The sequence below is a fragment of the Phoenix dactylifera genome, chromosome 5 (genome assembly GCF_051530095.1).
Source record: "Phoenix dactylifera cultivar Ajwa chromosome 5, Ajwa_hap1_PhDact_Kaust_v1.1, whole genome shotgun sequence".
Classification (NCBI taxonomy): Eukaryota; Viridiplantae; Streptophyta; class Magnoliopsida; order Arecales; family Arecaceae; genus Phoenix; species Phoenix dactylifera.
In genome coordinates this window covers 26,406,687-26,420,048 of record NC_143194.1, presented here as the reverse complement: position 1 = coordinate 26,420,048, position 13,362 = coordinate 26,406,687, and the positions used below count along the sequence as shown (strand labels likewise).

Genomic DNA, 13,362 nt, shown 5'->3' with positions numbered 1-13,362 from the left:
CTTTCCTAGGAAAGTTATATATAATTCCTATTATGCCCTTAATAAAAATTAGGTTTTAATGCCTCTTTAATGCTTCTTTAATGCTGAAAGGACTTTTTGGGAAAAAGGAAAAATGGAGTGATTCCCGCCTCATGGGAAAGTAACTTTCCCATGTTTCTCATGGGAAAGACTTTCCCATGAAATGTGGGAATCACATTCCCATGGGAATATAACTTTCCCTTCTCTCTCCTTTGAAAACTCCAACCAAACAAGAGGCATCTCATTACTTTCCCGTTGACCACACTTTCCCCTCTTCTTTTCCCGCGAACCAAACGAGCCCTTGGTGATGGCCAAATATTCCGTGGGTTTGCTTTGGTTCTCAAGTTAACTTGAAAGTCCGGACCGCTAACTCTACGTGCCGCATTGTGTAAAATAAGGGATTGGGTAGAAAAAATGATTTTTTTTATTATGTCAGCTGCATTCCACACTGCTCTCAAAGCATTCTAAACTCTCTCTTTCTTTTATCTATCTATACGGATCACAGATCTTAAAGCGGCTATTACGCAATTTGATGATTGTCATTGTAAGAGAATGGTAAACCATACTTTCACATGAAAGATACAACCCAGAGCCGTAAAATTAGCGCACCAACGCCGATCCCAGCTCCTTTCCTTGGTTAGTTCCCCAATCTAATCTTTTTCCAACACATCTATATTGGGAAACGGGAGCTATGATTTTTAGCAATATTATATGATGATTTGAGAGCTGTTACAAAAATTTATAATGGACATGCAATATGCTGGCCGCAATGTAATGCATGCGATCTATATACAAGGGAGCACGTGGTCACAAGGTGGGCCTAGCACCTATATTTCCGTACAATCCAGACAATTTGAGAGCATAGGTAGAAAAATTTAGATGTAAAGAACCAATGTTTAAAACAGCTGACAGTCAAAAAAGGCCGAAACAAAAAAGAGGCAGCAACAACACCATGAACAAATCTCAAACTGGGTTTTCAAGATGCACAACAATATGACATCCTTTGCCTCCAATGTTCAAACTCATGCGGGTTTCAACAGAACAATATTGGCCTTCGTATAAACAAGCCACAAGCCAGGCTCTCAGTAACGACGACGCTACTAGCACACTTGTAGTCCAGGCATTAAAGAGACCCTAGCTCCATCCAATCATCAATGACCATTCCCATGAGATGTAGCTCTGTGACATATCCATATCCAGAGCTAAAACTGTGGACACCTCTTTCCACCCCCTTCATCTTGCAAGTAATTAGACATCGTGTCAAGTAAAACTGATAACTGCTCCCGCAAACTAGCTTATTCATTCATAAAGCCAAACCAGGTCATGCTGAAATGTCACTGCTGCACGAGTCTCCATACACGGACACATGCATCCTCCCCTGCACTCACCACGGTGTTTTCATCACTGAAAGCTAATCCGTACACCCCTCCTAGGTGGGCTCCTTTAATCGTGATTCGGCTTGATGCAGGCTTATCCACTTCATAGATGATCACACAAGTGTCCAGCGAGCCAGTGGCAATCAAGCAACTATCAGGAGACCATGCCAGGCAGTTTATGCGGGCAGTGTGGTACAACATGTTCTTTAGCCTCACCTGTTTAAAATTTGTCAAAATCTCTTCCCATTTTATTTATCCAATATGCTATGTTTGCACGTGTAGAACAGCAGAACTTCAGACAGTAAATACAGCAACAATATCATGTCATCTTAAGTTTGATGATTTCAAAATAAAGAAGAGGAGATAATCTAAGCTGTCTATTTTCTTTTTAATAAAAAAACCCTCACAAGGTTCATAATGAATGAAATTTCACTCACTCAATGGTCCTGCTTGCAAAAATCTAAAACTCAACTTTTGTTGATTAAAAAATAAATTTTACAATACCCTTGTGTGAATCATAAGATCATGGGTGTTGAGAAACAAATGATGCAACCAAGATTAACAATAACTCTAGACATTTAAAGCATGCCAGTCCATTCATGTCGGTTGTAAATGTCAAACAAGAGCACCAAAAAGCAAACAACTCAAGGATTGAAGTACCAGTGCACTACTAGCGATGTTCTCATGTTCTACCATATATGAATAGAACTCTGGGCGATCAGCTGTCACCCAGAGTTCTTGAATGTTCAATCTATTTCACATGCAACCACGTGAGATGGGAACCATGCATGCGAAGAAACACAAAGGAAACGAAAAAATGCATGTGTGGAAAGAAACAAATAAAGATAGGAGAAGACACAGCCAGAATTAAACAAGTAATGAACTGGAACTCGTGTATGGCACATGTCTAAATCTAATGTACCATAATGCTAACTAGCTGTCAGAATACAAGGCAATGCAAGATGTATCATGTTTTGAGTATGTTTTTGCGTTTGTATGTATTGGCTTGTATGCACCATGGAAGAGATCAATGCATAGCGGCTTACCCTAGTAGTTCAAAGGCCTGGCTTGCATTTGAGAGAGAGAGAGAGAGGATCCAGGCACAAGCTGAATTTTTATGTCCTCGTGTTAAAAACAATGTAAAGTCCTCACAAGTTTGGCATTGGCAATGGGCCTAGATTACAGCCAAAATGACCAGATCCAAAGCCAAACCCAGTGAAAAAAAAAAATATCTGAGCCAATTTCAGGGCTAGTATCTACGGATCAGCATCAGGATGGGAGGTATTTGGGGCCTGAGGTTTCAATAAATGCTGACATCAAGCTTGGGCTTGGCCCAATCCATTGACATCATGAAAGTGCCCAAGAACTAAGAAAAGAAATTTAAGAAATGTACCTGAAGTGTCAGAGGTTTATCTTATAGTTAAGTCGTATTTTCCCGACTGTTGCATATCAAGTGTTGGCCCATTAAAGTACAGGTCACATACATGCTAAACAAGCTCAAGCATGATATCTGATAAATAAGCTATTGTCACTTTTCTTGTATCCCAAAATAGAAAACAGAATTTTGATTCTATTTAAAATAATTTTTGCCTTCATTTTTGTGCTGGGACATGATGCCAAACAAGGCCTCAACTCTCTCTTTCATTTTCCCTCTTTTTTCTTTATGCTAATGAGAAAAATACTATAAAGTAACAATTCAAGGGTCCGTATGAGTATTTTTAGGATTGTGCAATTTTAATTCCTTGATATGCTTAAGGCTCAAACTCTTAACCACTTTGACATTACTAAGGGTGCCAGTGTCAGAAATTGTTGGAGGTATATTGTGAAGCTTTTAAACATCCTACAAGGTACAAATATGAACTGTTGTTTCACTCAGTTCTCAACGATCCAAATATGAAAGTGCCAGAAGCAAAAGTGACAACCATCTTAAAAACCAAGTAGTTGGCAGGTTCTATAAAAGATACAACCATATTTCCGAAATTATAGGGCACACAATTTAACAATGAGCATAATCATGAAATGCGCAAAGCATCACATATTGAAGCAATCAATGTCCAATTTTAGGTGCAAAATCACATGATAATGGACAAAAGAAAATCATAATTAAGGAAACAATAATCTAATTATGATGGATTGCAAATTGTTAATGACAATAACCTGCAAAACTATAGGTCCTACGCTAGGAGCAAGCTATGATGTTTAGAAGAGAGAGTATTAGCACTACCTCTCGAGATACACGATCCCATACCACAGCTTCTCGGTTAGCATCGGCTGAAGCAAACATGGAAGCATCTGGAGAGTAACGTATTACCGTAATAGTACCTCGGTGCTTCTCAAGGATTGCTTCTTCCTTAAGAGTGTCTCTGTTGATGCTATAAATACGCAGTTTTCCATCTTGACCACCAACAATGGCCTCACTTCCATCTGGGGAAATTGTTGATGCTGTTGCAGTATACCCAAGTTTAATGGATGACACTACTTGTAAACTCCTCAGCATAATAACTTCTGAATCAGTTGAAACCAAAGCGAGTTCAGGGGTCTGAACTGCAAGATTTAAATCCTTTGGCTGAGAGCCAATGTCAACTGATTCTGCATTGCCACATTGATCTCCATTTAGAGGAATCCTACAAACCTGTACTCCAGAAAGAAACATCAGTGGAGAAAAGGGGGCAAAAAAAGATAATATTTAGTGTAGAATGCAAGTAAATGGTCCATTAGCTGATTGCATAGCAGTGATGTTACGATTTAAAAGGAAGGAAGAGGGAGGGGGGAGATGGGGAGATTAACCCCAAAGCCATAAGATATGCTGCATACATGGTGGGAAACATTGCTTTTCTCATCTAGAAAAAGAGTGCTGGAGCCATTTATCGAAAATACTTCAATAGTTTCATGCTCCCCTATGATCTGACCAAAAGAAAACAGGACATGCTTCTACCTCAACCGTGTAATAATCTTGTTTCTCAGGTTTTATCAACAAAGATAAGCATGGAGAACTGAAATACTTTAAAGATTTTGAACTTTTCAGATTGTCTCGGAAATTTTGAAATCAAAATTTGATAGGACACCAATTATAATTGTGCATATTAAGTGAACAAATTCTACCAGCGGATAGAAATAATGCTAATACCCATTCCAAAATTAGCAAAGAATGGATGAGAGACGGGGTCAGATGCAATCATGAAGGGATCGGCCAGTTCAAAGAGAACATAACGGTCAGGACCTATCACAAGAATATTTCTTTTATTGGGACGATAACTCTGAAAAGACAGATTTCTTTTTTAAAAAAATGTGTTTTATTACTTACCTTATTGTCAAACCCTGATGTAACAAGTTCTTCAGCTGCAGCAAAACATTTAATTTGAGTATTATCCTTTCTCGCCATCCTACCATGATATCCAATGCCCTGTATCCACCGTATAATAACACCATCATAGCTGCTGGACAAAATTACTTTCTGGCCACTTTGAAGAGTACAAGCTAAAGCAGTGATGCTCTTCATATGTCCAGAAAATGATACTGGTGTTCTATCTGGATCACTTGCTGAATATATGTTTATCATACCACCAAGAGAAACTGTGACAAGCTGGTCATTCTGCCACAGGCAACCAACAAGCATATCACCCAGTCCTCCTGAGCCAGGACAAGCCAATGTTCTTTTCACTTTCCCATTTCCATCCTCCATGATCTCCCATATTTTGGCAGTTTTGTCAGCAGAAACTGTTAGAACCTATCATTTTGTAATTATGCTTATTAGGCAATTTCTATTGACAGATACTATTATATTAAGATTTAAGAAGGAACTATATCAATAGCTTATGTATATACAGATATGCGAAAAACAAAGAGAAAAACATAGAATGGACATGCTTGACAAAACTAGTAGGCAGTAGCAGATACAATATTACAAAAGGAGCAAAAGTCTTGACATAACCCAGTGCGTAGGAACAGGAACTGTTCAGTGGAAGCCAGAAACCTCAAGCTAATAGAAATTCCTCATGATAGCTTGGCTCAAGAAGAGATTGCAAAATAAAAGCACCGGAAATTACAAAACTTGTCAATCTGATAAATTTCCCCAAATATGGTCATTTATTTGAGCTCGCAAAGAGATACTCGGACTGATAAAGCACAATTGTAGCCAGCGGTGGAACTAGGCACACCCTCAATGAACTAGCATCAAAACTCGTAATTTAAATTTATTAGGATGTAGAAATCTATAGTAAACCTACTTAGTTCAAAGCCATATAATCAGGATTTACGTTTGTCAAGGCCAACATTATTCTAATTCTTTGGTTTGGTTTCATGTCTAGCCTGGACAAAACGTTTGGAGATTGAATATAATTCCAATAATTTGAACGCACCTGGTTCTTGACATCACATTAATTTAGAAATATGCATTGTGAAGCAAGACAATCACTTCTTAGAAATAAATCCAATTCAATAGAGAATAAGCAATCACTTTTCAAATTTCTTGAAATTTTGCTCTCCAAACAAAAGTAGCGATTTCAGAAAGCTGAATTTGATTTCCAGCACATTAGGTCTAACAAAGGAGTAATTTTTCCAAGCTACAAACCAATTAAACCCAATTCATCAGGCAAAAGGCCAACGAGAAATCAACAAAAAAGTTTTAAAAAAGTTATATATGCTGTCGAATAACCTCTTGCTTTTTTGAGTTAAATCTATAATAGATAAGCTTGAAAAATGTTATCTTACATCAGGTCAGAATCAGCATATTGTGAGTTGGTCATTCAAAGAAAGCAATCACATCACTGAATGTTCAATATCTTTGCTAATGCTTTCTTAACAAAGACAACAAGAAACCAGAAATGCCATAATACCCCTGCATCTAATCGGACTCGAAAGGAAATATAACTCTCCTTTTGTTGACTGACAGAATTTCCTTCCTACGCTAGATATCAAAACCATCCATAACTTAAGAAAATATAGTAACTTGATATACCATGCGATCAAAAACCCATAACATATTGGCGGTGAGCAGTCCATCGTCAGTAAATCCAGCAATGGACGGTGACAATACACCATCAGTTAATTTCTGATGGTGGAGACTGGGGAGTCTCACCGTCAGTACCTACTGAGGCATGTAGTTCACCGTCAATAATGTTTTATTTAATCAGGTCCATTCCATTGTAAAATCAATGGATGCAATGCATGTCTTGGGCCATGCGATGTGGCTAGGCCCTAATTCTTGGGCCGCTCAGGGCATTGTGTGTTGATACTTGGTTGCCTTTTAGGGTGTCAAAGGCTGAGTGTCTACATAATCAAAACCTTCCTAGATGGCTTGAAGTGCCCAAAACTAGTGCAAGTTGCAACAATCATATTGTTTTAATGGTGTCTAGTGTTTTGCGTGTTATATGAAGCACGTATGGCCTCTACTATTCCAGGTTAAATTAATAATGACATCCATCATCAAAAGATAATAGCATCATACCTGAAAAAACATTACCTAATTCGAACAAACAAGATTTGAAGTGAAACTGTAAGTTGATAATATAGCATCACAATTTTCAAATTGATTCCTACATTTTGTGTTTACTGAAATTTTGAAGCATATTTCACTTGGGAAAGTGCATGTCAATCACATCACCTGTACGCATGCTTGTTTACCAAATCTTGAGACCAATTGTTGCCTTGCTTTCAATTGTTCACGCAAATAATATTCTTTCAAAATTTTAAAATTCGAGCCAACAAGTAAACCATGGAATGAATGATATATCCACAAAAATAGACCAAATAATATTAATGAATTGCATTTGTTTTACATAAAAATATTGTAGTATAAACTCTTGTTGATTGCTTCATATCTTACATATATGTCTCATAATAATAAGTTTGTGAAATAATCATAATGCCAACAAATTTGTGTGTTATTTGCAGTAATCACCACAAAAAGGCACATAAGAACTTACTCACAGAAGATCCACTTGATCAGGCTAAATAAGAGATAGACATAATTAACCAAAAGGATGGAACATCAAAGTAAATCGTTTGTACAGAAAATTTAACTTTACAAGTAAAATTTAATAAAATAAAAACCAAGATAATAAGTGAAGGGAACAAAAGATTACTTGTTTACTATCAGAGCTCCAGCTAACAGCATATATGCTTCCTCTGTGACCATCCTCCATGGACAACTCTCCAATCTTTTCTCCTGTCTTACCATCATATATTATACCCTTCTTATCTGAGCTGACACTGATGAACTTTGTTCCATCAGGAGAAAACCGTACGCAATTGACAAAGTTTGAGTGCTCCCTGCAATTCAAAGAAAATGAAAATGTCCCAAATGTGCAATTCTGTGACAACTCCACTAAGTCTTATACAACCTCCAGAAAAATGTTAAGCCTCACAACAGTAGTTATTGGCGGTGCTCTTTGGTCACTTTGATCACCAAGAAGATGTGTAAATGACCATCTCGTAGGGGAAATTTCATCCTTTTTATACAGACGTATGTATCTCTATGTGAATATATGTCTATATATGTATACATATTTATATATGGATACGTATATCTGTGATAATACAATATAAACATATAAAGATAGTAATGTATGTATGTCTATATATGTTTAAGCTAGGAAGGTGAGGGTTTTATTAAAAAAGTTCATACAGGGGTGAACATGTGAAGATGATACATTCATTTAGAGGATCACACCAAGTGTTCCTTTTGTGTACAGAGTTTCTTCCTTATGCATGTGTTTGCACCTTGATTTTGTTAAGGTTGTTTATTTGTTTTCTTTTTTCTTTGATTCCACTGCCTACTAATGTTAATTAAAACATGCTTAAAATTTCAAGCTAATGATAGTAGTAGCAGAGTGACTTAACAAAGAGAATTCAAGGAGAAGCAGCTCATGAATTGCTTGGCATGGACCTTTGTATAACAGATCTATAGCGAAGGTGCCATGGGTTTATGCTTCACAATCATGCAAGAGATGAGATGTTTATTCCCAAATAAGAAATTACGACCGTATACAATTTAGTACTCGGACACCAACATTACACATGTATAGGGCAAGATTTAGCTAGTTGTACCTCAAACAAGAAAAAAAAGATAAAGCATCTGATGATCATAATAAAAATCACTGTCACGGACCTTTGGGAGAGCTTGAATTTAAATGGCGGTCCTTCATAGAAATTAACCAAGAAATCTTCTCCACATGTGACAATGCGGAATGGTCTGGTTGGCTTAAATGCACAACTCAATACCCTTCTCGAGTGCCCATCAAATTCCCCAACATTAGTGCCTGAATCCCACCTAAACAATGTAAAAAGTTCTCAAGCCTATGCAATTAGCTTATACTCAGAAGTCAGCATAACTGGAAATAATACATCAAATATGGAATATTAGCAAAGGTTAGAGCTCATTAAGTAGTATATGCCCTCCATTGAGATAGAAAAGTTGATGCACAAAGAAGAAAAAGAATATTAATGGAAAAAATAAAAGAAAACATCAGAAGTTTGCCAAGTGAACCAACCATCTAAGCTTTATCATCAAAGAAAAAAATGAAATATTCAATAAAAAAAAGACAACTCAATACGCAGTCCTTTGTATGACCGACATTTTATGATTAGTCCTTACCAGGTTAGCATATTTTGTTTAGTGCCTTGCACAAAGTTAGGCCTGTTCTTAAACAAAGTTATGCATTTTCTGCAAGGCCCTATGATATACATGCTTACGCATGGGACAAGGTTAAAAAATGGCCATCAAAATCAAGGACCAAGAATAAAATGCCCAATCAACAGGGCCAAAACATTAGATGGCAGTCAATCCGATATTACATGTCCATTCCCCCTTGGAAGGCATGAAAGGCATGGCAGTTTGCACCTGGCTCAATTTAAGCTAATAGATTATTAAACCACTAATGCACATTAAAGCAAGTGGGAACCAATGATTTTAAACAAAGATGCATCAACATAGGTCAAAGTTAACAGCACATTAAGGATTGTGGCGAGACTGGAGTTTTTTTAACCTTTCTTTTGTGTGAGAGAGAGATAGAGGGAGACCTACACTATAATTATCCAAGTCCATATTTTGAGGACTGAACCGAGAGCCACAAGTTGCTAAACCGAGGGGTGTGACCATAAGGGCAAGCCCCAGTACACAACCAAATGCATGTATTAACACTAGATGCCCACATAAGATGATTTGGATTATAACATTAGAAATTACGCCATATCCCATCTCTATAGAATTAGTATCACTGCCTATTGGTTCAGGTACGATTTCACAAAATTGGAGAAGTGTGACAACTAACTCTTAGCCTCAATCAAGAACCCTATGAATGGCTATTGAAATTTTGGGCAGGATAATTGCAGCAAAAAATGGAACCTTTATACAAACATGTCCTTGATTCTATAATTGTAAGCCATTATGCAAAAGCCTTACATTAATTAAGTAGCAAAAAAAACAAAGTTTAAAAAAAATAAGTTCAGGGTAGAATGAAATTGGCAAGATAAGTGCATCATTGCAGAAATTTAAACACACGCCAAAATGTCAAAGATGTATTCATGCAGCCTGGAGATCAAATATCTCAAAAAAGATCATATATAGTTTTTCTATTCAAAGAATTTAAAAAAGCATATGCTAGTACCACTAATGTGTTTTCCCTTTGATTATATAAAACTCAAAAAACATTCGAGTATAATACGATACTAACAACCTATGTACTAATTTATTTTTTTTAAGAAAAACTGAACTTACAGATACAGATGACCAGGAGCTCGGTTTAGCCCATGGATCCTCAAGCTAGACCTCATTTGGGCCTATAATCATCTAAGAGAATTTGGCATCTCGTCAAGCTAGGTTCAACTTCCAAAGCACAAGTCATATTTGGGTTTAGTATTGGCTGCCCTTAGCCTGCTTGAAGCCCCACTCAAAACACAAATTTTACCATTGGTAGGTTTATTTCCTGTTTTTTAAATTCCTCTGCTGCTTATCCTTGTCGTATCACATTGCTTTCCTCATTTTCTCCTCATCCCCCTCAACTCTCCCTCTCCCTCCTCTCCCTCCTCTCATCCTGCTCCTCTTGACTTGTCCCCATAATTTCAAGCATGCCAGGACACACGCCCTATCCATAAAATGGCGCCAGATCAAATCCAACTTTGAACTACTCACAAAATTTGATAAATCATATTGAATATATTTAGCCCTATATAGATGAGATAAGACATGTTGCTTTTTAGCTAAACTATAGCTTAGTTATCTTTCTTTTTGCTTAAATTCTAGAAAATATTTCAAATAGAATAATACAAGGCACGCTTGTCAGCTAGGAGTGCATAACAAAAACATGAAGCATGGTCATTGTAAAAAGTCATGGAACGTTCAAGTGCACAAGGGTGCTGACAAAGAAAATATAAAGAAACTTTCAAAAAAGAGATTGACATGGATATGAAGATATTCAAAATTATGATATGGCCTCCAATTGCAAGATGGTGACACGAAAAAACTCAACTTTTTGATTTTTTTGAATTACATATAAAGATGGTGAATTTGGGCTTAAACGACTAACTTAAATAAAATAACAGTACACCTTAATTTCATTTGTTCAGAATAAACTTTATTAACTCCTACTTCTTCATTGGCTTCGATTAAATATTGCTTCTTGTTGTACAAAAATGCCTTCTATTAATATTCACCACTTCCACCTAAGTGTTTCTTAGTCATGCCCTCCTCTTTAAAAGAAAATCATAAACCTCAATAAAAGATACACCCCTCAAAATAGGTTGTGTCAGTCCCAAGTGCTCATTCTTGACCGTCATCCAATGCACTTATTTCTAACAAAACTGCTCATGGATTTACACTACATGCACTGCAACAACCTTGTCCTGCTTGGGTCATCACAAGCTCACATCTTCCTTTCATTACCCAGAAATTTTATCATAAACATCTAACAGAGGCACATGACAAGTGCCTAACACCAAGTGGTATTTTATAAACCTTAAACAGACTCGATTTAACATATCATTACTCCAGCTTTTGTATGTGATAGTTCTTAAACAATAGCAAATGATTCACTTTCATCTAAAATTAATTTCTTCATTATTAAAATTAACTAACAAAACAGGTATTTGTTACCCACACGAAACTGAGAAGTCAAACTGAATCATATGGCTTTGATTGGCAGCCCAACAGAAGCTGCAAGATATCCATTCCAAAGTTTTGCCATAAAGACTTGCAAAGTCTAGGAGTTATTCATCAAATATCTAAGGAAGCATTTCAAGATTTGATGTGATTGTACCCCCAGATCTACATTTAGAATGCCTAAAGTTCATTGCAGCCACCCATTTAGTCTCCTTATGTCTGGTGCCGACTTATTGGAAGATACAATCAAGACTCGAAGAATAAAAAAAATTCGAATTTATCTGAAGAAATATATTTTTCCTTTTTTTAAATTTCGAGCAGAAGAAATGAGGAACACTCATCTGAAGGGCATAAAAATTTAGATTAATAAGTTCTTCCAAATGAGCATTAGTACCTAAGCTCTGTAATGAGAAATAATCCAAATAAAATTATCATTTTCTTTTAAACCTACAATAATTCTATTCCGAGGAATCAGATCAAGCAAAACAATGGCAACCGGCCAACAATCAAGAATTGAATCAGAAATCATAAAGAAGGATCGATCACAAGGAAAAAGGGATATCTCGTTAAAGCACGGGCCAAGGACTTGCCCTCGAATTAGAACTACTTTTTTCTTCTTAAATCCATCATTATTCCGTTTCAAGATCAAAAGAAACACTAGACCTAACAATCAAGAAAATGACCAAGACGTAAACATCGAGTCAGAAAACATAAATCAAGAAACCCTAGATCCAACTATCGAGAAAAGAGCCAGGACGTAGAAATCGACCCAGAATGCATAAATGAAGAAAGGGATCATCTCTCAAAGGGGGAAGGTAAGGGGAGTTCACATGAAAGCGCGGACGAAGGACTTGCCCTTGCCATCCCCGGAGGCAACGACCCGGAGGCCGTCGGGGGACCACTGGAGGTCATCGATGCGCCCGGAGAGGACGCGGAACTCGTTCTTGAGAGCGCGGTCGCCATGGCGGCCCCAGATCCGGACGGTGCCGGAGACGTCGGCGGAGGCAACCCACTCGCCGTTGGGGGAGAAGCGGGCGACTGTTGCCTGGTAGGCATGCTCCCCGTAGATGGACGACTCGAGGGGGGCGTCTAGCCGGCGGATGATCACCGACCGGCCGTTGGTGTAGACGATGGAGTTGGTCTTGGGATCGCCGGAGATCAGGATCCCGCGGCCGCGCTCCGTCGAGGGCGCGCACGCGTACGTCTCCGAGAGCTCCGCCATTCTTTGGAGGAGAGGGGAGATTGAACACCAGAAGAAGAGAGTAGAGTGAGGGCGTTGCAGTTTGAGGCTTATTCTATAAACCGAACGCGGTTGCCCTGGCTAGGTGGGGTCCGGTTGCATTTTCGCGCGAAAGAATGATTGATGTTCTTTGGCGCGCTGGACCGTCAGATTGCGAAATAGTCTTTGAGATCAGGACGTGCTCCATAACGACACGGAGAGAGGGAAGCTCCGTGACTCGGGTTTTTTTTTTATAAAAAAAAATACGACAATTTATATAGCTCTAACTTGAGTACATCCTGCCCAATCACAAGAAAGCAAAACGTTTTTTCACCATAGTGAAAACCCTTTTTCAAGTTCGTCCATCTTCTCCCCGAGCAAGATGGAGAGAGAGAGGGAGAGAGAGAGAGGGAGGAAGAGATCCCGTCCCTGAGGTCTCCTCCATCCGCTCCATAGATCGGAAGGTGAACCCTCTTATTGTTCTTGTCTGTCCATCTTCTTCCCTAGGTTGGATGAAGAAAGAGAGAAAGGAAGGGAAAGAGAATGTCGATCTTCTTCCCCGAGTTGTCCATCTTATTCTCTGTCCTCTATCGGCACCTCCAGCTTCTTGGCGCTGGCGGCGAACCCGTTGAGGGGCAGGACGAGGGCTCGGG

At 38.2% G+C, this 13,362-nt stretch overlaps 1 protein-coding gene across 1 annotated transcript; it reads right to left on the bottom strand.

The window, feature by feature from the left end:
• Window positions 1-880: 880 nt before the first annotated feature.
• LOC103696946 (actin-interacting protein 1-2-like) lies at window positions 881-12,803 on the bottom strand. Its single transcript, XM_088722033.2, has 6 exons — window positions 12,321-12,803; window positions 8,503-8,664; window positions 7,478-7,664; window positions 4,699-5,121; window positions 3,619-4,026; window positions 881-1,610 (listed from the first exon to the last, which is right to left on the bottom strand). Exons 1-6 carry the CDS (start codon window positions 12,710-12,712, stop codon window positions 1,353-1,355), a joined length of 1,830 nt encoding a protein of 609 aa, XP_088578159.2. The 5' UTR covers window positions 12,713-12,803; the 3' UTR covers window positions 881-1,352.
• Between the last annotated feature and the right edge of the window lie 559 nt (window positions 12,804-13,362).